Source organism: Atta cephalotes (assembly GCF_000143395.1).
Source record: "Atta cephalotes unplaced genomic scaffold scaffold00025, whole genome shotgun sequence".
Lineage (NCBI taxonomy): Eukaryota > Metazoa > Arthropoda > Insecta > Hymenoptera > Formicidae > Atta > Atta cephalotes.
In genome coordinates this window covers 872359-899530 of record NW_012130089.1, presented here as the reverse complement: position 1 = coordinate 899530, position 27172 = coordinate 872359, and the positions used below count along the sequence as shown (strand labels likewise).

Below are 27172 nucleotides of genomic sequence, written 5' to 3'. Positions count from 1 at the left end.
GAGAGAGAGAGAGAGAAGAGAGAATGCGATAAACATTATTTAGAAATTCCTTTTTCCAATTATAATGTTAAATCAGAATAGCAGATTTAAATAATTTGAAATAAAATAAATGTAATTCGTAAATCTTTTTGGCTGCTTCTTTTATTATTACTAATTATGAATGGAAGTATATATTGATCATTCTCACTTTTTTATGATGTAATGTTGTCGCAGTGCCAAACGGCAGACAAATGGGTTTGACATTATGAGATCTGAAATTCACTGTATTCAATCTGATTAGGGCGATGTCATTTTGTAGCTTTCTTCTCGTGTATTCCGAATGGAATTGGACGTTTTCCACCGAAATCCTGATACCTCTCGGCACACTCGACTTCGTGGTCCGTATAACAGTCATGTTCCTTGCTTATGTCGCAATTTCCTATCCTGACACCTATCAGTCGTAGACCTGGAAAATAACGATTACAAATTAATTAAATTTATGCCAGTTATAAGAAAAGCTATTGAGAACAACGGACTTTCTTCAGAATTTCTTTCAAATTTTATTTTTAAATTAAATTTTAAATTTTTTTACAAGTTTTTTTCATTTTTTTTACAACGTAATTTTAATTTTTGCCATACTTATGTCAACATAATTTTACTTTTTCTTCTTATCCGTTGGAAGAAAAGTGACACAATGAGCGGCGGTGAGGACGTAGCGAGAATTGATGACTGTACCGCCACAACGGAACTCCGGATCGGGCTTTCCAATATCGTATGAAATTAACGCCATTCACAGATATTGGAAAATTTTAGTTTTGTTGTCATCGATTAACTTCGTATCACTGATGGGCCCACACGATGTATGATTCAATAGACGTAGATTCGGAGGGTTCGTCACATCTAATGGATTTGATGGTTTTTCTAGATTTGAAGCTTCTATCATTATTGTTAGTACCTATTATCAAATGTATATAATTAAAAAGATTAATATTTAACATGAGAAAAATTGGAAAAACTGAAAACACTTGAATTTAATGTATTTTTTTGTATAGAATCGGAAATTCAACAATGTTATAATGACGAATATCTATAATAGTTAAAGAAAAAAGTTATTTTATATATATATATATATATATATATATAAACATATATAAATATGAATAATAATATATATAAACATGAAATGCGCTTTTTCGAATGAATATTAAAATATTTAAAAATTGACCGTAAAAACGTTTTCATTGCTTCGTTTTGGAAAAGTATATTTCTAATATTACACCTAAAATAAAAAAAGTCAAACAGTCATAAAAGAAGTTAGATTGCAATAAAATCTTGGATAACAATAAAATACTTTTATTGTTATTGGATATAATAAAGTATTTTAGATTTTATGAGTAAAACTTGTGTCAATATCCCAATAAAACAACAAGATCACGATAAAGAAAAGCTCGAGTTCACAGAAATTTGTTTCAAAATTATTTGAAAAAATTATTAAACGGTTCGCAACAACGACATCTTTGTTAGATTATTATATATACTAATGACAACATGCGATGTATGTACAATTATTACATATACCAATGACAGCATGCGATGTATAATTTGATATATTTCATAGAAAATGATGAACAATACTTCGAACCTAACGCATTAATCTGATGTCTTCGACGAAAACCAATAATTAATCTGCTAATAATCTTTTAACTTTTTATAAATATATTTAAATAATCAACAAAGAATAAGAAACAAATGGAGAAGCAAACTTATCAATTCAAAATTGCTACAACATATTCGCGAAAAATATGTATCTAGTTATAATTTATAAAACATAATTCATAATTTTTTACTTATTCGTTTACTTTTTAGCTTTAAGTAATATTAGATTTAATTGTATTTCTTAAAGAATATCGATTATATTATGATAGGTAACTTTAACTTAGATTTATTAATTTAGATTATAATAAATTAATTCTAACTTAACGTTATATTATAGATAAACTAATGCATTATATTCAATTACCTGGCTGCAACAAACTTTCGGGTCGTTGTCTTCGAAACATACACATTGCAAATTTCTAAGGATTTTTAATGTTTCTGCTGAAAGCTGGTCTGAACTTGTCAAGATAGATATGATTTCCGGATACTTGCGAATGTTGACGCAATTAGCATCACTATTTGAACATTTATTCTCTGTAAATTATTGTTCAATTTAATCAATTAATGTTTCTTAAGCAAAACTTTTTATACATATAATTCGGATCTTAATTCGAAGTTTGGAATAAATGCATTTCCTGCATTTTCAAACTACATATTGTATATTAATTAAAAATATTTTAAATAATATTTATTGATTATCAAATAATATTTATTTGAAAAAGCGCCTTGATAAACGTATGATTAGAAATTGATAGATGCATTTAATTGTTAATATATGTTAATTAATTATACGAATGTGTCCCTACGATCTAAAAAATAAGTGCATGATTTAAAAAAAATATCAAAAAAAGATTTACTATTAGAACTACCTTAAAAAGAAAAGACTAGATATTCCTTTTCAAGTGAATATACCTAAATGTAACGAATTGACATCTAATGAAGTACTCATGTGCATCGATTGCTGTTAAAGCAAGGAAAAAGACGAATAAGCCGATGAACATCATTATTTGTGATATTAGCATGTAACTTTTTGCCAATCAATCTCGCTTTATAGAAATTCTCTTCTTTCTCTCTTTTTCTTTCTTACAGATCAGATCAAGTGGAGATTTTCCTGTTTCGCTCCGATGATTCTCGTCGCACATTCAAATCAAGATGCACAAGTCAGATCAAAACCAGTACTGATCGACTGATCGCCAATCAACTAAGCTTTTCCACTACCTACTTGCTGGGCCTAATAATCTGCTGATTCGGTGGGGATGTTCATTAGTGATGATTTGTCATCATTATTCTTTTCCAGTTATAACTTATCGTGGGATTCGTAAAATGCTAGAAAAATCTGAATCGCGCGAGTTTTCCTTTAAAAAAAGTTGTCCTTACTTATACGAATTAATATTTTGAAAATGTTGATGTCAACATACATTCATAGAAATAATATTACTGATAAGATTTTTACGATTTATGTTGAAAAAGTTATCACAAAACTTTATCTTATACAATATTATATTATTTTATTATGTGTTTATTTTGAAATTTAATTTTTGTATTTATTTAAAACTTCAAATATTCAATCTCTTATATTTATATTTTTATAAATATTGTAATTTCTTTTACTCTTTTATATTTAAAAAATTGTGCAATTAGTTTTGATCACTAAATATACATATGTTTTATAACAATTTCCAGAATTGTGTTATTCACAGTTCTAAAATCGTGAAAATCGGAATAAATAAAAAAATATATATATATTTATTTCTCTCATCACCTAATTGCTGACGGCGTCAGCATAATTTTTCGGAAGGAACATAAATTCATTCACTAAAATAAAAACGTAAATAAAATCAAAATGCTTCTTCTAGGAAAGAAATTAAATGTTATAAATAAAATTAAGATAAAGGCAAAGTAGCAGCGCAGGAATCTCTTCTCAAAGAGATAATATATGCGAAAGAAAGTATAAAGAAAGAAAGACTAAAATAAAAAGGAAGGAGAGAGAAAAAGTTGGATATTGTAACACACTAAAGATTATTCTCGTTTGAAAAACGATAATTACAACGAATCTCGTTAGAAAAGATTGATAAAGAATAAACAATGATTTTTATAATCATCATCACCGGGAATTTCCCAAGATAATATAGTTGCGTGATCGAACTCTTGCAGGGATGTATGTTGTTCTGTTAAAATATGCAACTATTAGGTGTATATAATTGTAGATTGACACTTGAAGAAAATTACGATGAAATATCAGTATCTTTTTTCAAACTGACTACCAAAGATATTGTTCGCTACGCATTAAATCTCTTTATTTATTTGTTATTAATTAATTTAACAAAAATTTTTTTAACATATTGTCGTAATCTATGACCGCAACAAAAATGCGAAGTTTCTTTCCCTAGTGATATTGAAAAAGCATTTCACTTCGGAAGATTAATACGTCAACGAATTAATGACACATGATTAATAGCAATTAATCATCTACTATAATTTTCAAGTATTATTTTCGCGCAAGTTCGAAGAGAAATTTTTCTATTGTCGTTTTTTTCTCCAAATAATATAAAAATTTATAATATTGATGATTTATTAACGGTATCTTAATTAATGAAGTATTTTAATTAATGAATTTGATTTTTTAGTATAGTCCTTGATTATGCTTTTCGAAGTTGCGCAGGATAACTGTTACAATATTAAAAGTCAGTCAATAGGTCATATTCTATAGTGACCCCACTGTTTTGATAACTCTGAAAAAAAAAATATAAATATATTGAATGATTTAATTGATCACATAATTTTGCAATTCATCAAATCGCAATTTTATACAACGTTTTCTTCAAAAGAAGGTAAAATTACCAGGAAATTAGTTTAATTTTTTATATTAGAAATATGTGGATGAATAATGTTGCAGTTTATTGATAAATTGATGTTTCTCAGAAATATATATCTTACATAATAAATAAGGATTCACATTATGATGACAAGAGTGACTTCATTATGAAAACATGAGGATAATACTAAGGAAAATAGCGTAATTAGAAAGAAATAACAATACTGTAAAAACTATTATAATTCAAATGCAAATAAATTATTCAAACGATGTTGATAAATAAAGAAAGAGGAGAATAATATGCCGAGAAAAGAAAAAGGTATAAATTATTAATTCAATATAATTATGGAAAAATTTGAATTTATCTTTATTAGTGTTATTAAAAAACGTAAAACAATACTTTTTTTATACATTATCGTTCTTATGAAATAAGCTAACTCCTTTATAGATATTAATTTTTCATTTATTGTCAATATCATGGATTTTATTCTCAATTTATTGCACTTCGTGTATTAATAAAGCTCACTAAGAATATTTTATTGCTATAAAATGTCAATATAAATACAGGTAAAATACACTTAATATCTTAATATTATTAAGTGTTCATAGCCTTTTATATATAGCAAACAGATAAGAAACGTAATTAATTATTATTTTGATAATGACAATTTCTTCTTTTACTTAATTAATACAAATAAAACTTATTTATTATAAATAAAAAATTTTTGCCGCATTTTATTCATCAATTTGTTCAGAGAAACTTTGACAAAATTATTAATATATCCTATTTTAACAATATGTAAATGAATTTTCACAACTAACTAATTTTACCAGACGCTCGAACTACAGAAATACATCATTTCATAAAATATATTTTAACTTCACAAATTAAAAAAAAATCATTACTAAGACATAGTTAAGAGATAACTTAATTTTATCATAAACGATGTGTCTCTGTTTGCGACCTCATGTTGTTATGAATTCAGGCAACAATGTCTGACACTTTCGTGTACCAGGTCGTTCCTGCCACAGGACAATGGTCCAAAGGATTCAACGCCTACTTGCTGATCGGCGACCTTCTCAACAGCCATCAGGGGACCATTCGAATCAATCCGATACCAGTCTTTGCCTCTCTGATTACATCGATAGTCGGACTTCGGCGCAGATATAGATTTGATCACACAGACTCTTGCTCGCCAAGGGCAAAGTCAGCTTCAATTTAATATTCGAAATTGAGCGGATCTCCGTCTTGCCCCACCGTTCACAAAAGAACTTAAACCGCCGAGCGATGAATTGGATGGCAGTCAGATGGCTTAATGTATCTTGTGAATGACACATCATGGCTGAGACGCAGTAATGCGTAAATTATCATAACGTTGATGCCGCAAAAGGGATCGGTAATATTCATAAGCGATTTGTTCTTCCACACCTACGATTATTAGATCATCGATACATACCGGTTCTCACCATTCGACACGCACTCTCAGTCGATGTCAGTGTCGTATTCGCCTAAGCGGATGCTGAACAAGCGTCAATTAATTGATAAGTCCTTGTTCTTGCCGCAGTAAACGGCAATAAAGACGTAGCATTTACTTATGTATTAAGAAAACTGCCGCATGTTGTCACTTTATCATTGGCTATAATATCATTAAAAAAATACTGTATAGAAATATGTACTTTTAACAATATAATTTACATTGAATTATAAAATTAACTTCATATGATAAAATAATAACTTATTTAAGACTTTACATCTATAATTAATTAATAATTAATTTATTTTTATTCATGTTATTGATCTTCCAATAGCATCCAAGAAAACTCGTCGAGTTGATACGTTTGCCACCAAATAATCTTCCGCGACAGGTCGCGTAGTCGTTCGACAACGATGAATTATTTGTCAAGCCTATCTGGAAGTTTTCGGAAATTTCAAATTTTAGCTTGATGTAGTCCCAGGGTTTGTCACGACACCGCTTAGACAGGTATTGATACTTGCACTTTTGACATAACACATCAAAGATTTGAGTCTTCGAAACCGCAATGATAGCGTCTCAGGTAAATGATGGCCTATTCCCAATGTACGTTTATGCATGTTCCCGCCTAGCCATTGATCATACACTGATCTCCCGTGCTTCGATATTTAAGAAAAAATAAGAATGAAATATCAGGATAAAAGAAAGAAGAATATTAATAATAAGAAAACATAATTACATTATCTTCAATAGAGTCATTGAGATATTTTTATTTTATACACAATAAATTAATTTAAAAGTAAATTTCTTCTTAGAAAAAAATGTCGCGATTTTAATATTTCCAGTTTTCTGAACAAGAAATTGGTCAGTATATTTATTACTCGTTTTAATAATCTTTTGAAATAAATTTTCTTTATTTATGTATTTATCAATCTCCTCGACAAATTTATTTTCTCATTCTCATTATCATACAATTAATTCTTACTCTTCTCACAATTGAGATTACCGCGTTTGCGTCACCATATTCCGAGCATAGAGATTAAAAGTATTCGATATGAAAGACTTCATTCCGAAATATTTCAGTTTCGCTTTAATCTGTCAGTGTATTGAGAAAGAGTATATGTAGTAGGCTACATTGATATAGACTCCAGGGAATCCTTCAGCGCTGATTCAGTCCGTAGGTGATCACGCCGTACTGAATCATGCGTACTTCTGTACCATTTATATAAACCAACTGCAGGGGTCCGCCGCTGTCTGCCGAAAGACAGAGACGAAAGAAATTCACGTTCTCTTGGTCGCTGACAGCAAGTAGCTGCTTGTAGGAGATCTGCGTAGTCGACTTATACATTTCTTTACACTATTTGTTGTCCACTAGTGTCAGCTTCATGAGTAGGAGTTCTTGACTGCGCGGACCCAACTCTGTCGTGACCCAATCGATCATAACATGATAATCAAAACTGAAATTTTGAAATAGAAATGAAGTAGTCTTTATAAAAATCGAAAGATACGTCTGAATCAAAATTTTTAGAAGCGAAAAAAATAGTTCTCGGAAAAATTTGATGGACTATAAAATCAATTCGAAGAGATACATTAAATATTTCAATTTGTGAAAGAGGAAGAGAGAGAGAGAGAGAGAGAGAGAGAGAGAGAGAGAGAGAATACGATACTAATAAGTAAAACTTTTAACGAAAATCTGCATGAATTGAGGCAAAAGATCTTATTGTTAGAAATTAGTTTTTTATAGATATTCATGGAACGTAGAGAGGTATTGTTTGTTTGAAAAACCTAGAAATTTTTAAACCTAGAGCCCTCAAATACTACTCTACGCCTCACTACGAGTATCTACAAAAAATTAGTAAGATCTAAGAAATCAAATTTCACTCTACCTCCCACTATGAACATTTATGAAAAATTAAGAATTTCTGAGATCTTATCTTAATTTATATGGATTTTCTGTACCTTTTCATAAAAATTGTTTTTCCTTCAGGACAATAATCGTTAAGATATTCCTTTTTCTATTTATATATTATTAAATCAGAATAGCAGATTTAAATAATTTGATATAAAATAAATGTAACTCGTAAATCTTTTTTTATTATTCTTTTACTACTTCTTTTAATATTATTTTCTAATTATAAATGAAATTATATTGATCATTCTCACCCTTTTGCTAGTTAGGTAGTATCGTCGCAGTGCCAAGAGGCAGATGGGTTTGACATTATGAGGAATATTATTTGAAATTCACTACTATTACTATTCAACCTGATAAGCGCGATGTCATTTTGTAGACTTGTTTTCGTGTATTCCATATGATGAAATTAAAGCTCCACATCGAAATCCTGATATCTCTTGGCACACACGATCTCGCGTTCATTGTTATCCGTATAACAATCACGTTCCTTGCTTATGTCATGATCTCCTATCCTGACACTTATCAGTCGTAGATCTGGAGAATAACGATTACATAAATTTATGCCAGTTATGAGAAACACCATTGAGAACAAATGGACTTCTTAAATATAATTTCTGAAAAAATTATTATTTTTTTAATTTAATTTTAAATTTCTTTTAAGTTTAAAAGAAATTTAACTTAATTTTTGCCATACTTATATCAACATAACTTTATAGTTTTTTCTTTACCCGCTGGAAGGAAGATGACACAATGAGCGGCGAAATAGCGAAAGTTAATGATTGTATCGCCACAACGGAACTCTGGATTTAGCTTTCCAGTCGATAAGATTAACTCCACCCTACTACGATACTAGAAAATATCAGTTTTGTTATCGCTGATCATTTTCAATTCATTGATCGGTCTACACAATATATGATTCAATAGACGTAGATTCGGATGATTTGTCACATCTGGATTTGGAGAATTTTCTGAATCTGGAACCTTTATTGTTATTGCCTATTACCGAAATTTATATTAATATTTAACAAAAATCGAAAAGCATTTGAATTTAACATTTTTGTATGGAATTGGAAATTTGACAATGTGTGTTATAATAACGAACATTATCAAGTCGTAAAGAATTTTATTATGTTCTGCAAATAAATACATTTATATGGAATAATACGTTTTCAAATGTATATTAAAGATATTGCAAAATTGAAAACGGTTTCATTGCTTTGGTTGGAAAAATATATTTTTAATACTGTAAATTACACCTAAAATAAAGAAAATCATAAAGGAACTTTGATTGCAATAAAATCTTGGATAACAATAAAATACTGATTTTATTATTCCAGAATGTAATAGAATATTTTACATTTTACGAGTACAGTTTAAGTCAATAATTTTTTAACTTTTTTAAATATATTTAAATAATTAACAAAAAATAAGAAAATTATCAACACAAAGTTACTAAAACATATTCGTGAAAGATATATGTATTTATTTATAATTATAATTTATAATATTGTACATAATTCATAATTTTGTATTTTTTCGTTTACTTTTTAAGTTAGCTTTAAATTATATTAGATTTAATCCTTACCCTACTAGATACAATTTGGTGCCTCATCCATACTAACAGGGGCACTAGAAATCTATCTATATTTTTTTTCCACCAATTCAGAATTCAAAAAATCTTTAAAAATTCATCAGCATACTTTCTAGAATAAATATCGGTACTTTATTTTGGAAAATAATAAAATTATAATTTATAATTACCAAAAGAAATTTGTACGAATAGGAATCGTTCGATAACTAGAGAGACCCCACTTAGAAGAGTAAGGATTAATTGTTTTTTTTAATTAGAAATCATCGATTATATTAACATTATTTTATTAGGTTAGACTTTAATAAATTAGTTTTATATACATATATAAAAATAATATTATTGTAGATAAATTAATTTGTTATACATTTAATTACCTGCAACAAACTTTCGGGTCACTGCCTTCGAAGCCACATTGCAAATTTCTAAGAGTCTGCAATGTCTCTGCTGAAAGCGATCTTGAACTTGTCAAGATAAATATGACCTCCGGATATTTGCGAATGTTGACGTAATTAGCATCACTTATTCTCTGTAACGATAAATTATTGTTCAATCAATCAATTAATGTTTCTTAAGCAACTTTTATACATAAAATTCAAGTTCTTATCGAAGTTTAGAATAAATCCCACATTTTCAAACTACATAGTGTATATAATTACAAATATCTTAAATAATATTTATCTGAAAAAGCGCCTAAATGTGTGATTAGAATTAGATAGATATAGTAATTGTTAATATATGTTAATTAATTGTACCAAATGTGTCCCTACGATTTAAAATAAGTATTGGGTTGTCCGAAAAGTTAGTGCTGCAAAAGATTTAAATTTAATAAATGAAATTAAATCTTCTGCGTTTCAATTTTCCTTCAAAACTGACAACTTTCCGGACAACTCAATACATGATTTATAAAAAATATCAAAAAACATTTTCTGTTAGAACTTAAAGAAAAAATTAGATATTCTTTTTCAAATGAAAATGTCCAAATGCAACGAATTAATATCTCACATGCATCGATTGTTATTGAAGCGAGGAAAAAGACGAATAAGCCGATGGATATCATGTTTATTTATGGTATTAGCACGTAACTCTTCCCCAATTAATTTCGTTTTATAGGAATTCTCTTCTTTTTCTCTTTTTTATTCTCTTACAGATAAGATCGAGCGGGGATTTTCCTGTTTCGCTTCGATAATTCTCGTTTGCGCATTCAAGTCGAGATATACTACAAGATCAAAACCAGTACTGATCGGCTGATCGTCAATTAACTAAGTTCCTTCACTACTTGCTGAGTCTATTAATCTGTTGATTTGGTGGGGATGTTCGTTAGTGATGATCCATTTATCATTCTTTTTCCATTATAGCTTATCGCGGGATTTGTGAAAAATCTGGAAAAATCTGAATCGCGCTAGCTTTCCTTTAAAAAATTTCATTGTCCTTTTATGAATTCCTTATTTATATTCTTTATTTACAAATAATTGTTTTGAAGATGTTGATGTCAATCTGATGTATATTCCATTCATAAAAATAATTACTGATAGGATTTTTACTATTTATGTTACAAGAGTTATCACAAAATTTTATTTTGTACATTATATTATTTTATTATCTATTTACTTTGAATTTTCTATTTATTTAAAACTTTAAATATTCAATCTCTTTTATATTTTTTATATTTATATTTATATTTATATTTTTATAAATATATTGTAATTTCTTTTACTTTATCATTTATATTAAAAAAAATGATGCAATTAGTTTTTTTTTACTAAACATACATATGTTTTTTATCAACAATTTCTAGAATGGTGTTATTCCCAGTTTTAATGTTATAAAAATCGAACTAATAAAAACACACACACACACACACACACACACACACACACACACACACACACACATCTATTTCTATCATCACTAATTGACGGCGTCAGCATAATTTCACGGAAGAGAGTATAAGTTTAATCATTAAAATGAAAATATAAACGACACAATCATCATTTTTCTTTTAGGACAGAAATTAATGTCATTTATATATCAAATTAAAAGGCAAATTGACTAAAATCTTTCCTGAAAGCCATACTTGAAGAAAAGATATAAGAAATGAAAGACTAAAATAAAGGAGAAAGAGAGAGAAAAAGCTAATTGGATATTGGAACATACTAAAGGTTAATTTTGTTTGGAAGACGATAATTACAACGAATTTTACCAGAAAAGATTGATAAAGAATAAATCGATTTTTATAATCACCGGGAGTTTCCCAAGATAATACTACGTGATCGAACTCTTGCAGAGATGTATGTTCTTCTGTTAAAATATGTAATTATTAGTCAAAGCCTGACAGATAAAGAAAATTACGACGAAATATTAGTTTCTCCAAACTAAAGATGTTGCTTGCTACATATTAAATTTCTTTACTTATTTGTTATTTAATTCAACAAAATTTTTAAACATATGTCGTAATCTGTGACCGCAACAAAACGAAGATTCCTTCGCTAGTAATATTGAAAAAGCATTTCTCTCTGGAAGATTAGTACGTCAACGAATTAATGACACATAATTAGCAGCAATTAATCAACCACAAATCAATCTGTAATTCTCAAGTATTATTCTCTCACAAAGCTCGAGGAGAAAATTTTCTGTTTGTCGTTTCACCTTAAAATAATATTTTAATCGACAAACAAAAAATTTTCTTCTCGAGCTTTGCGAGAGAAATTTTTAATATTTATGATTTATTAACAGTATCCCAAGTAATTAATGATGTATTTTAATTAATGAATTTTATTTTCTAGAATAATCCTTGGTTGTGCTTTTCAAAGTTGCGTAGGATAAACTGTTATTACGTTATATGTCAGCCAATAGGTCATATTCCATAATAACTCTACCCGTTTTATTAACTCCAGAAAATAAAAATATGAATATTGAATTACGTAATTATTAATCACATAGTTTTGCGATTCGACAATTCGCGATTTTTCATTACTTTTTCTTCAAAAGAAGAAGATGGAATTACTAGGAAATCGATTTAGTTTTTTATATTAATTAGATAAAGTGCAAATAAGTAGATTACAAATAATGTTGTAATTTATTGATGATTAAATGACGTTTCCTAGAAATATAAATTTTATGCGATACGCATCAAGGATTCACATTATGATGATAAGAGTGATCTTTATAAAAATACAAAAATAATATTAAGGAAAATAATGTAAAAAAAAATATCACTATTGTGAAAACCATTATAATTCAAAGGCAAACAAATTATTCATCGATGTTAGGACAATAAAAGGGAAAGAGGAGAATAAAAGTACGCTAAAAAAAAAGAAAAAGGTAATTATTAATTTAATACAATTAATAAAGAATTTTAATTGGTCTTTATTATAAGTGTTATTACAAACTTAAAAAATATTTTTTTACGCATATATTGTCGTTCTTAAAAGCAATATAACTCCTTTATGAATATTGACTTCTTTATCATTTGTTGTCAATATTGTGAATTTTATTTTAGATTTATTGCTTCGTGTTTGAATAAAACTTGCTACAAATATTTGTAAGTATTATTGCTATTAAATATGTCAATACAATAAATACGGGTAAAACGAATGAGTAATTGTCACTTAATATATTTATATTATTGAGCATGTTATGAGCCTTTTATATATATGGAAAACAAAGGGAGAGAAAGAAAAAAAATTGTTATTTTATAATGACAATCTCATATTTTATCTTATTAATATATATATAATTTATTTATCACAATAAAAATTTTTTTTGCATTTTGTTCATCAATTTCTTTTTTAAAAAATCATTTCCAAGCAATAGTCAAAAGATATCTTTCTTCGTAAATAATGTAATGTCTAATTTATCGCCTCATATTGTTAAGAATCCAGGGAACGAAGTCTGACACTTTCGTGTATACGCCAGGCCATCCCTGCATGCCGCAAGGCGATGGTCCAAAAGATACAACGCCTACAGCAGTCCATTTGCCGGTACCATCGGCGATCCTTTCGAGAGCCATCAGGGGACCACCTGAATCACCCCGACACGAGTCTTTGCCTCTCTGACCACCTGCACAGATCTGTCCTAGTCCCAGCCGAACTCCAGCGCTGACGTAGGTTTGATCGCATAGGCTCTTCTCCGCCAAAGGCAAGGCCAACTTCAACTTAATATTCGAAGCCGAGCTGGTTTCCGTCTTGCCCCAACCGGCCACGAAGAGTTTGCCGCCGAGCGACGAATTGGACGGCAGACAGATGGGCTGAATGTACCTTGTGAATGGCACATCATGACTGAGACGTAGTAATGCAATATCATAACGTTGATCCCGCGAAGTGGGCCGGTAATTTTCATGAGCGATTTGTTCTTCTACACCTACGGTTATTGGATCATCGGCACATATCTCACTATTCTCACCATCCGGCACGCAATCCCTCTCGGTGTCGGTGTTGTATTCGCCCAGGCGAACGCTGGACAGGCGCCAGTTGGCTGGTAAGTCCTTGCCCTTGACACAATGAGCGGCAGTAAGGACATAACGTTTACTTATTAAAACACCGCCGCATGCTGTCGTTCTACCATTTGCTGTAATATCAAATTGGAAAGATACTGTATAAAAATATGTATTGTATGTAAAATACTACTGTATTAAAATACTTTTAACAATATAATTTACATTGAATTATATCATATATTATAAGATTAACTCATTCATATGTAAAAATAACTTATTCAAGACTTTATATATCTATAATTAATTAATAATTAATTTATTTTTACTCACGTTTTTGATATTCGACCAGCGCCATCCAAGGAAACTCGTCCAAGTCAGTACGTTCGCCACCTACAATCCTCTGCGACAGGTCGCGACCGCAATTGTTCGACAGCAATGGGTTATTTGCCAGGTCTATCTGGAAATTTTCGATAGGTGAAGGGGATGATTCCGAGTTCCAACTCGGATCCGATGTACTCCCAGGATTCGTCTCGACGCCGCTTGGACGGGTGCTGATGCTCGCGCTGTTAACACAGCACACCAAAGGATTTGAGCCTTCGAAACCGCAATGATTGCGTCTCAGGTAGTCGATGGCTTGCTCTCGTGATTGCTGCAGAATGTTGGACACTAATGTACAATCACGTGCGTTTATGCATGTTCCCACCTGGCTGTCTACCGTACACTGATCTCTCGGGCTTCGATATTCTGAAAAATAAGAATAAGACGTCAGGATAAAAGAATATTAATAAAAATAAGAAACATAATATTAGCTTTATTAGAATTACTAACAATGATATAATTATATATGAATACAAAATATATTTATTTTATATTCAATAAATTAATTTTAAGTTAATTTTCTTTTATGAAAAATATCGTGAAAAATATCTTTTATTTAGTGATTTATGTCGAAACTTTTTTGAGTTGAAAGATAATAATCGCAACGTTTAATAATACATACGTTTAATAATACATGGTTGGGTAGTGCTAAGTTAAAAAGATAAAAGTTAAGTTAAAAAGTTAAAAAATTAATTAATTTTGACTTAGCTTAGTTACAATTTAGACTCTTAACTTTTTAATTTTATTTAGTTATATTATATTTTATCTGTAACTATTAATTTTTATTTAATTTTTTTGAAATTAAGTCTCAGACATAATACGCGACAATAGCGATAGCTTAATATGAGGTGAAATTGCAAAAATAAGCAAATTTAATAGATGTTGACCAATGAAATTATAAATATTCTAGTGAGAATTTTGCTCACTTTTATAATTATCATTTTATTTCAAATTATACAATCGATTCCCAGATTTTAATCTGAAACCGTGTTTGATGCATCTAGTTTCTGATAAGTTGAAATCTATTATTCCTTATTATTAAATATATTATTATTATTAAATATAACACAAATATCAATATTATCTTCAAATCACGTGAGTTTATCGACTGTTCAATGCAGAACTCATTTTTGATAACTAGTGAAAAAAGATGTCCGAAAAAATTTCAAAATGACTTTATTATTTAAATTTAATAAGTATGTGTGAACAAAATATTCAAACAGTATATATATATATATATATATAACAGTCTATGCAAATAGTATATATGACATGTAAATAGAATATATAGTATTTTCTAAATGAATTATATATTTGTCATTTTCGTTATTTGTAAGACTGAAATCTTGGAATCATGAAATAAAAAAATAAAAAATAAATAAATTTAACTTTTAACTTTTCAATTTACTTTTTTTTATTAACTTAACGTTTAATTCGATTAATTTCATTATAAATTAACTTGTAGCCTAACTAAGTTAAATTTTCAAAGTTATTAACTTTAACTTTACTTAGTTAAAAAAAAAGTTAACTTATTCAACCCTGAATACATACAACGTTTTTCATTCTCGCTATTTGTCTAGAATTTAGAATGTCAAACATTTCTAGTTTTTTGAACAGAAACTGATCAGTCATTTTTTTTTTCTAGATTATATAAGGATCTTTTTGTAGAACTTTCTTTCATAATTTAATACTACAGATGATATCAGTATTATTTATACAAAACTAAATATATTATAATGGATTATTATAATGATACACAATTACATTAAAATTACAATATAAATTACTGTATTAGATAATGAGAGATATCTGTAATTCAGAAATCCATCCAAGTATTGCAACGCGCAAAATCAAACAAAGCTGATTCAATCGCATTGATTATGCATATATTTTTTCCTGATCCTCGACGTTAACTATTAATTCGGTGACGTAATGCATATACAATTCCAAAGATGTTATCGAAAACCGACACTTAATTTTATTTTTACGGAAGCATGTCATATATAATTAATAATGTCATGATAATTAATAATGTCGTGGATCGCGTGATAATTGTATCCCGTGATGATTAAGATTACTTCCAGTAATAAAATTAAATTTGAGATATGAACAATTAAAAATTTCAGATGCACATTTGATCTACAGTTGTTGATGTTGTATACATTACAAGCATAATTTTTGATACAAATAGTATTTTGCCTTTTTTTGTACGCCAAGTATTATAAAAAAGAAACTAGAAAAATTATATTTGAGAAAAATGTAATTAAACACTACTGAATTTATTTTAAAAATTAGAGAAATTAGGATATAATAATTAAAACTTGTAAAAAATTATTTTAATTTTGAATTATTTTAATTTTAAATCTTTAAAAACAAAAAATTCTTAATGAATTGTCAAAAAAGTTTAATGCTACTTGCAAACTATCTGTTAAACTATCTGTTATTTTTATTTTTTTTCTAATGTTATTTATTAGTACATAAATTAATTTGTTCTCAGTCGAATCATTATAATAATCTTTTAGTGATATTCTTAAAGCTTCCACGGGTGCTTTCTATATAAAGATTATGCGTTTCGCGGATTTTCTCCATATAAAGATTCGTTTTTGTCAAGGTTTCATAAACCTTGCAATCCACTTTCTCAGGCTGAGGAGCAGCCTGATATTGAGCTGTTCCTCTGAATCGTTTCCTTTATATTACGCTGCTTGTTGGAGCAGAGGGGAGGGGGGGGGGGGCAATCTTATAGTAAATTAATAGTAATTAAATTCTAGTTATTCTTTGTAGTCTTGTAATCTTGTAATCCTAATCTTGTAATCTTGTAATCCTAAGTACAAGTATAAGAAACAACAAATAAATTCAAATAAAGTCTATCAAAAATTTAAAGAATGTGAAAAATATTATAAGTCTCTTTAATATTTTCTAGAATGCGGAAAAGCATAATACATGAACGAAAAGCATAATAAGTTAGAACAAATTAGCTTTCAACATGTTCCTGAACTAACATTAATGTTATGTCTTTCAAAGTTTGAATAATCAACTTACGTGCATTGATGCTAATGATCAGCAACATTAAGAACTTAAGAGACATTAGGAAAATAGATGTCGACATTATCGGCGAATTATTCTATTTCGTTATTATTGACCGAACACTAAAAGAACACTAAAAGATGATCAACACACTTTAACAATGAAGACTCGTTCGATTCCGGCAACTCCTTCTGTTTTATGGCTGCTTTGTCGCAGATCAGAACAGCAACTGACGATAATATCCGTGATAGAATGACCAGAGCCAGGGTCAACAACTGTCCCCACCATCGCTGTCAACAAGCTTTGCCAAGCTAATTAGCAGAAGCGGATTGGTCGGGAAAATTTCCTATTTTTATAATCTGTAGTTAAAACCACAGACGTTTTTTTGAAAGAAATAAAAATAAAAGGAATTAAAGGAGCATAATTTTTTTCTGTAACTATATTTTGAATAATTTTCGGTTACTATGAAATTCTATTCTATTAATTCTGTAATAGATTCTGTTAATTATTAAATATATAAATTTTTTTATTATTAAATATATAAATATACGTTGAGCTATAATATATTATTTGATCTAATATATAGCTCAATAGTATATAACTATAATATATAACTGATATCAAATTAATTAGTACTTACATTGATCCTTGCAATCTCTGATCTATTAGGATTTTCCCTGTAAATTCCAATATATTCTTGATAATTAGTAGCAACTTTTTTTTTCGTTATTTGCTTTCTTATCAACGTTATATTTTTAAATATAAATTTATCATAAATAATTAGATTTATTTTGCATATATAATTTTGTATAATTTAACAAATAGAATTCATAATGTATATGCTTGTAATATTTATAAACAATTTATTCCACACTGAAAAAAAATATAGTCAATTTTAATAAATATTTAGTTGAATACTGCCAACTAAATATTTATTAAATATAAAGATATATTTATTTGATACAAAAAATGTTAATTTGATTTAACAATCATTTTTTTTATTGAACAAACATTTACTTACTGTAAATAAATGTTTAGTTGGCAGTATTGAACTAAATATTTATTAAAATTAACTATATTTTTTCTCAGTGCAGTTACGCAGTTCAGTTTATCGTAAATCTGACATAATGAAATAATGTATTTTTTAGAGACAGAAAATCCTGAATTCCTGAAAGATATAAATGCTCTTCCCTTTGTAATGGTCTTATTGTAAAATTCCTCTTTCTTTCCGCAAAATATGTATTACATAAAAATTATCCAAGAGAGGATTATAGATTCAAGGAAGTGTCTTAATATCACCAATCTCGCCAATGAAAAAATTGAGCGTGAAAAATTGGTCTTACAATTGTGAATTGTGAAATTAATGTAAACAAATGGTATAAGCATGTCTTTATCTTAGTAACCTTAAAATTACGTTACTAATAGCTGACTAACGAATCGATTATCTTAATGTGCGCATTATCTACTCATATGTAATTATAACATATATAATAGCGTAATACAGATCGTATCTTATACGCACTGACTTGCAAAAGTATTCGAAGTATTTTACATCATATGCATTAATTTATAAAAATTTATAAATAAATTGAATGAAACAGTAACTATACTAGATTTGCCTTGTTCTTGCATTAGTTTCTGTGATTTAAATCACTTATCCTAGCAAACACTAAGTTACATGAAACGTACATATAATTTCCTATTCAACAATATAGTTGTAACATAACACACAATATTATAGTTAATTGTTGAATATAATGAGAAATTACAATCAACACCATTATATTATAACTTAAATTGTTTACTGGGATTCTAGATGTGTATCGTAAAAAAGTATTGTAAAAAAAGGAAATACTCTATTATGTATTCTAAAAATTCGCGGAAGAAATTGTTTCTATTTTATATTTAATTGTTGCAGTTGTGAATAACTACGAACGCATTGACGTGTTTCCGCAAAATGATTCATGTAGATTCCTCGATGAATCTTGTGGAGGAAAATAGCTCGATAATGTTATTTAATTGACGCAATCTAGATTCGACAATGCAAAATGGAAATACCCTGGTTTCTCTGAGTGTTTTGTAATACTGAACACCTGTAGAGGAGAGAGAGAGAGAGAGAGAGAGAGAGAGAGAGAGAGAGAGAGTGTGTGTGTGTGTGTGTGTGTGTGTGTGTGTGTGTGTGTGTGTGTGTGTGTGTGTGTATAATGCATTTCATGGCACATGAATTTCGGAAGTTGCGGTCGCATTTCCAAGAAGATCACAATGTTCGATTTTAATAAGTTCGTTTGAGTAAATTTAGAAATATGTTTTAGATCTAATCAAAATTCTAATTGTAGACTTAAATTAAGACTTAGACTTAGACTTAAATTAATTCGGCTTGTCCTTGTTAATTAGTTCCACAAACAATAAATTGTGCGCGAACAGGTGAAGGAAATCCTACGAGATTAAAAATTTCCTGCTAGATCTGATTTTTTAAATCGACTTTACTAGATAATTACTTCCAGTAGTAATTATCTAGTAAAGTGAGTGTGTTCAGATGTCCGTAAATTATTCTATAACGTATAAAAATTATTCTATTGTGTTAAATTATTTTATAAATTATTCTATCTTGTAAAATATTCTGCGATTCTGTTTGAGTTTCCCTTGAAAGCTCTTTATTTTTACAACTGTTCTTTTTAGTTATAATTTATTTTTAATATAATAATGCGTTTAATATATATTTATTACAGATTTATTTATTTTTGAAAATATTAATGACAAACATTTTTATCACAATTGCAAGGTTCAGATTTCTATTGCTCCAGATAAAAAAAAATCGATTGTGTATGTAAATAAAGTTAAACACGAAATTTTCCGCCAAGTTATGAATTGTTTGTTTTCTACAGATAAAGCTGAATACTTTTACGGATGCATGGTGTTCAAGATCCATGTAATGTATGCCGCAACCTTGCTGTAGACAGCGGGTGTTTTGAAAGCACCACAAGATTTTGTGCCAAAAGAAACGATGCCGATGAAGTAGTATTTAGGAGGCCCATTCAGGCTGTTCACTTGCATTAAGGGTCCACCACTATCACCATTACAGGAATCGTGACCAGGAACACCACCCACGCACATCTGCTGATCCTCTGATACTTCTGCATATCTCCTGAAAGCCATTATACATCCATCCATCTTGACGATCGGTAGCTTGACAGTCTGCAGAATCGTGCTAGGTTTCGGATCATCTATTGATAATAAGACGATTTATAAATTTTTAGTAGATTATTAAAATGTATAAATTCAAGATTTAAACAAAGATATGAAGGTAAATATGAGACCAATCGATTTAATGTGAATTTAAAAACTGACACAGAAAAAAAAATTAATTGAGTGGTACAGCAAATTTATAACTTACTGCGTGAATTTAATATTTGTAGAAGATTTAATGGTTTAAATCAAAACAAATCGCTAATGTTATTCAGCTATCAACTTTGCTACTTTAATATAGAAAATTGACTGTCTATGTACATTATAACTGTAAATTTGTTGAATCAATAAAGTTTTCAACTGTTTTTTTTTTCCGTGGATGTTAGATATTTTTCAGAAAACAATTAATTTAATCCACTCAGGAGTTTTTTCAATTACCTTAATGAAAACTCTTATTTTTAAATGAATGTTATAATATATATGGAAAAGTATGAAAAAATATGAAAAAATATGAAATTTAATTTATTAGCTTAAATTAATTTAAATGTCTTACTGATATCAAAAATTCCCCAACCGGCGATCTCCGCTGTTTCGCCGACGAAGTTCTTATTGAGGAGTTCACCGTTCATCATGCAAATTGGCTTTACATGTTCTGCGTATAAATCATAAAGAAAGAGAAACAGATTTATTTAGGAAAACCAAAGTTGATCAATTGAAATTGATTAATAAAAATTAATCAGTTTACAAACTCACCGTTATAAATCACCGGTTTGTTCAATCGTATTATGGCTATGTCATTTTTGAATTCCGGCTTGTTATAATTCTCGTGAACAATTACCGATTCGGGCAGGAAATCTTGCACTGGCTCCGCACAATATCCTTGCTCACAATCGGGATTAGTAAGGATGTTGTGTTCGCCCAAACGAACTCCACCGACCTTGAAACTTAGATATACCTCCATATTTATTAAACAATACAAAGTCACATTCCATACAGCATAGAATTTGCAGCAATATCGCTGCAAAATCTCTGTAATATTGCTGCAATATTGTAACAGTGTTGCTGCAACTTCTGTGCAACTTTGTGTTGTAGGAAATATATAAATTACAAAAACATATAATATACATTTAAATTCTTAATTAAGATTAAAAATTCTCAAATTCTCAAATCTGGAGCGTCTCTCCGATATTTCTATTTTAAACAGATTAATAAACACAGAAATTGTCGTATAATTTGCAAACTAATACAGTTTCATCCATTAAGGACTAAGACAACTTTTTTTCACAAAATCGTTTTAATTTAAAATCGTTTTAATGGCAATTTTGCAACCATTGGTCATAAAATTCAAAGCAATATAAAAAGTTGACTATTTTTTTTAGTTGAAAAATCGACCAGCAGTCCTTAATAGGTTAATCAAGAAATGCTTATTTCATTTCTTCTCACCTTAAAGACTAAAAATAATTACGTTACGATCGAACGCTTGATAAAATACATGATAAAGTCTCGTTTTTTTTCTTTTCTTTGAATAATATTTTTTTCTATTTATTTATTTATTCTGTACGTACTTTTCAGGTAGATTCACTACGCAATGGGCAGCCGTGACTAGGTATTGTCGATTAATTATTGTACCGCCGCATCTGTAGCTTAAACCATTAGTATTCGGCTTGCTATATCCTATTCTCGCGATCCAAGGATACGCGCCGAGGCTCGCATTTTTGCCACCAATAATGCGATCGCTGTTGGAATTGCCGCAATTATTTTGTTCCAATAACGACCAACTAGGATGTTTTGTTATATTTACTAGAAATTAAATTTACTATAACGTTACGCGCTTTTAACAGGAACTATACTTAATAAAATTTCTTGATGAAAATCTTTTCGTTGCCATAGATTTGCTATAAATCATATATCAATTTAAAAATAATGATTTGATTTTTTGCTTATTTAAAATATTTTTGGAAAATTATTATAACTTTTTCTTATACATATAATTTATAAATTCAGATTTAACATTAAAAGTGATATATTTGAATTTCTTACAGATTGCGTTCGAAGAAATTTAGTTTAAGAATTTGAATTACTTTTATTCATGTAATGTATGATTCAATTTATATTGTGACTCATGTATTCAGTTGTGATATTCTAAATTACAAAACTTACTTGTGGAGAATGCTGTATTGCATGAAAGTACAAGCATACAAAGTAGTGAGTATCGCATCCTGCCTGAAAGCTAGAAAACAAGTGAACAAGCAATCAAGTGAGAATTAATTTTATGATTATATAATTTTAAGAAGTTATACATCTTTTTTGTTAATTTTCATACAATCTTTTACAGTAACTTTACTATCGATGTAGTTTTTATATTTTTTATATCCTTTTGTCAATACGATATTTTAGAATATCTCTTCTTACTGTAATTGATTGCATTATGCACAAGCATTAAAATCCTCGTCGAGTGTTCCATTCGAACTACGTTCGGTATTCGTTAACCTTCTACGTGTTCGCCACCTTATCTCTACCGTGCAAATTGCATGACGGTTTAGCCGATAAATCTTTATAATCCATTCACCGCAACTGTGATATATACCTATAATATTAACTATTCTGATTATCCATTGCGCGCTCGAAGTATATATCTTTGGAGTATACTTCGATATATTTTTCCTGGATGTTTATTGATTATTAGCTCTTTTACAAAAATGTAAAGTAAGAATTGTTATATTTCTTACAAAAAGTACGTCATAATTTGATTTTTTATAATCAAACTTATTATTAATACTAATAATTTTTAAATCAATTACAAAACAAAACACTCAAGTTGACTTCGAAGATAAGAGATAATAATGAAAATTCATCTAATGTTACTATGTAAATTGAAAGAACAAATATCTTGTAAATGCACAGCAATTCAACGTCTTGATGATATATATTTTATGGCAATAAAAGATTTATATAATAAAATTGTTATAGAGTAAAAGATTATTAGATGGCAACAGGCAATGTTAAATCCTTCGCAATTATCATTTCTATATTTATCAGAAATGCGTGAATTAAAAAAAACGCGAGAATTTAAAAGAAATATATCAAAAAGACATTTTTCGTCAATTTTTTGAAAGCTAAAAAGATATCAGTATCTCAGAAGACTAAATAAAATAAGATATCCAAGTCTAGGAAAGGTAACAAATATCTCACATTTCGTTTTGCAATTCGCTGCTATTTATTTTCTTAAAAATAATAATTACAAAAGGACGCCGTAGATAATATTTAGAATTAAGTATTACGCAAACTTCGCAATCATCAAGGGAGAATCTCCCTTCAATCTATGTACAGCTTGTAGGAACATTATCGTACAATATTTCCCTGTCGGCGAGAAGTGAACCTGAACCGAGAAACACTTCTAGACTGAGAAACAGTTTTAGATGAACTCTCCCCTCAGTCCCCCTGCGATATTGGAGAGCCGCGATCGCGTTTCGACGAGGCCTTCCCTTTGCCCTTGGATTTAGTCTCTCGTTTCCGGCTGATCGATGAGGTTGACGTGGTCGAGGCAGAGTCGGCTGGACTAGAATGACTGGAACCTTCCCGGTCCCACCTCGTCAACGTGTCTCGCAGATTTTGACCATCGTTCTCCTCGTACGTATCCACGTCAACATGCAGATTGTCCTGACCGTTGGATTCCAGATTGGCGCGTATCTCTCTGCGCTGTTCGTCAGTATGCTGGGGACATCGTACCGATCTGGTACACAGCTTCTTCGTATGCTCAGATACGACACCGCAGATTTGCGTGAGCAGCGCCCGCTTGTCCACGAGTGACATATTTTCGTAATTCGATGGTGAGCTTTCGTTGCTGCTGTGCACGTTGTGTTCGCTGCCGACGACAGTGGTTTCGCCATTCCTCTGCGAGCCGCTACCGCCGGCCGCGCCCTGTTGCTTTTGCTGCTTGCTGGAACGCTTGCTCACGCCGTTGCGATCCTTGCGTGGACGTTTACGCTTGTTACCACTATCGTTGGTTAGGCTCCAGTCAACGTCGTCATCGTCGTCGCTCAATACTCCGCCGTAGTTGTTCAGGTCCTTGGAATTATTCGCGATACGAAGCGATGCAATACGCGAACTGTTCCTCCCCATGCCCATACATTTTGCTAGATGAGTAGCGAATCTACAAGCTGCCACACCACGTTCGCAATTTGGACAGTTGCATTCCTGAGATTTCTTCATCGGGTGCTGACCGAACACGTCTAGGCCGGGCGAATCTAATGCAAAAAAATAAAAATTACAAAGTTGTACAAAGAATGAAAAAAAAAATTACAAAAGTTATATACATATATAGACTTAGAAATTTTCCATCTTCCCATTTGAAATTCTCCCTGCCCACACAGCATAAAATATTTTAGAAATATTTGCAAAATATTTCGTTGCAAGATTTGAAATATTTCAGAAATTTTTTAAAGAAATCTTTAAATATGTCCAGGAAATCAGAGTTTTTGAAATATTCTTTTTCTTACAATATTTGTACAGTATTTCTAAAATTTTACTGAAATGTTAGAAAATATTTTGCATAAATATTTCACTCCTTGTGGGTGGTTCACTAAAAATTTTGTTATATTTGTATGTACCGACAATGGCGTAGGATTTATCATCGGGAATGCCTTCTTCGACGTCAGAATTGCCAGTCTTGGTTATACGGTGTATGTCGAATACGAAACCCATCAGAACATCATCCAACAAGTCCTCATAAATTTCTTTTGTGGCTGCTTCAACATTTTCTGGCTTGCTCATGAAATCCACGAAACGTCGATTCAAGTCCTGGATCCTTTCCTCAGTCACAGACATACTGAATTTGTGATTGAGCAATTTGTTTCTATCTAGACTGGATATAGAAAAATATAAGGACAATTAGCGACTGATTAATCAAGGTATCAATTCTACCAGTTTCTGGCTCGTTAAGATAACTTAAAAATATTAAAATTCATAGAAATTAACAGTAAATTAATGAGCTTGTAAAAATAATCATGCATTCAAAATTCAGTTTTTTAAATATGTATATACAAAATTCAAAAATATGACAACAAAAAACCTTATCTTTTCCAAGCTTAATAAATAATTGTGATAAATAATCAATAATAAAATAGATAATAAATAAATAAATTAAATTAATTCTTCCCGCGAAAGATTTAATAAGGAAACTCAGAGCGTCGGTCGAGGGAACATCGGTAAAAATATTTGCCGATACTTGCGGGACACCCGGTATAGCACGGACAGGATTCTAACCTAAAAAGGGAGAAACGGCAACAAATTGGCGACGTAGGGCAATCCAGGGCGAGTATCGTCGGGACGAGATGACGGAGCAACCGGATGTTTTTTGTTCTTCCGGTTCTCCGCGAAGAAGACGTGCGGAGCGCCGTCACCGCCGATATCCGACGCCGCTCCGTTGGCTCTTGGTTACGGACGACACCTGCGCGACGACATGCGCGTCCAGTCGTCACGTGTTCCTCGTCGCGTCGCCCGTCTACCGTCGACGGAATGACGGAATGTCGGAAGACGCGAGACGCGAGCGATGACGACACGAAGGAACGCTCCCTTCGCGCGGCGATTTCTACTTCCCGTAGCTTTATATATAGAAGTTGGAGAAAAACCCTTCGGTCCCTTTCGCGAAGAAAACAACGCTCAATTAGCGATTGCTGCGCATCGAGTCGCAGACGCACCCTCGGTGCGTGCAGACGCACCTTTTCGATTTCTTTCCCATTGCGAAAAGCTTCTTCTAGGAAAGTGCGAATAGAGGAACAGACAAATATCTAATTAATTCTATATAATTATATCTGATAATTATCTCATTATTCAACAGCATTGATTGTACTTTTTGGACCCGTTATAAAAGCCGTAAATCGTGCGATGAAAAAGCGGAGCAGAGTGGAGGAACTTAAAGCCACGTGGCCGTGTTTTTTTACTCCGAAACGAATAACGTCCGGAGCTGTGCCGAGAAAAAAGAAGGAAGAAAGCAATAATTGGCGATTCGTTTCGAAATTATTAAGAAATAATTGAAAATCTGTATTTTAACGTGTAGATTAATATAGATACTAATGTGGTGTAGATATTTATATCTATATTAGGTATTATATGTTAATAATTATTTATTATTTTAGATATTTATTTTTAGTATATTTTTGCACTTTAGGATTCGAGATCGTCGAGCGTGTCGATTGGCTGTCGAATTGGGAGTTCTAGGAATTTCAGGTGATTTCATATCCCACAGCCAATCCGCAGCTATATCTAGCAACTTGTCACGAGATACGATTTCATGACAAGTTAACCAACTTTCTCTTTCTGAAACGCATCTATATTTTAATGTATGTACATAAATATAATATAAAATATAATATATAATATAATATAATAATAATATAACATAATAATAATAATATAATATAACATAATATAATATAATATAATATAATATAATAATAATATAATATAATATAATATAATATATTCTAATGTATGTACATAAATATATAGTTTGTCGCATCGCATGCTCCAACATGCTCCAACATGCTTGCTATAATTCCTACTTACTCTAATAAGCGCATTGGAGTGAATAGGAGTTATGATAAGAGCATATTGGAGCATGTTGGAGCAGTCGACGCGGACAAACCTATAGAGAAATATGTGAATGATTCAAAGGCTTCAGCAGAATACAATAATTTTGCAATCGTTTTATGATTGTCTGCTG

At 30.1% G+C, this 27172-nt stretch overlaps 2 protein-coding genes and 2 pseudogenes across 2 annotated transcripts; 1 reads left to right on the top strand and 3 right to left on the bottom strand.

Annotated features, from left to right (window-relative positions):
* Positions 1-7020: 7020 nt before the first annotated feature.
* On the bottom strand, positions 7021-9446 carry LOC105620351 (annotated as a pseudogene).
* Positions 9447-12829: 3383 nt separating this feature from the next.
* Positions 12830-22666, bottom strand: LOC105620350 (serine protease easter-like). The gene is made up of 8 exons (XM_012201852.1): positions 22609-22666; positions 22014-22248; positions 21202-21392; positions 21002-21100; positions 20241-20486; positions 14191-14604; positions 13286-13991; positions 12830-12932 (listed from the first exon to the last, which is right to left on the bottom strand). Exons 1-8 carry the CDS (start codon positions 22664-22666, stop codon positions 12830-12832), a joined length of 2052 nt encoding a protein of 683 aa, XP_012057242.1.
* A 1214-nt stretch (positions 22667-23880) lies between these two features.
* Positions 23881-25275, bottom strand: LOC105620234 (ataxin-7-like protein 3). The gene is made up of 2 exons (XM_012201738.1): positions 25059-25275; positions 23881-24695 (listed from the first exon to the last, which is right to left on the bottom strand). The coding sequence occupies exons 1-2, from the start codon at positions 25273-25275 to the stop codon at positions 23881-23883; spliced, it is 1032 nt and encodes a 343-aa protein (XP_012057128.1).
* A 697-nt stretch (positions 25276-25972) lies between these two features.
* LOC105620349 lies at positions 25973-26667 on the top strand (annotated as a pseudogene).
* Positions 26668-27172: the final 505 nt, after the last annotated feature.

Coding starts and splice junctions, on each gene's coding strand:
- LOC105620234 (XM_012201738.1), bottom strand. CDS start 25,275: ATGTCTGTGACTGAGGAAAGGATCCAGGACTTGAATCGACGTTTCGTG. Junction 24,696..25,058: donor TAAATCCTACGCCATTGTCG/GTACATACAAAT, acceptor TTTTTGCATTAG/ATTCGCCCGGCCTAGACGTG.
- LOC105620350 (XM_012201852.1), bottom strand. CDS start 22,666: ATGCGATACTCACTACTTTGTATGCTTGTACTTTCATGCAATACAGCA. Junction 21,101..21,201: donor CAAACCGGTGATTTATAACG/GTGAGTTTGTAA, acceptor ATTTATACGCAG/AACATGTAAAGCCAATTTGC. Junction 14,605..20,240: donor TTTTGGCACAAAATCTTGTG/GTGCTTTCAAAA, acceptor CTTATTTTTCAG/AATATCGAAGCCCGAGAGAT.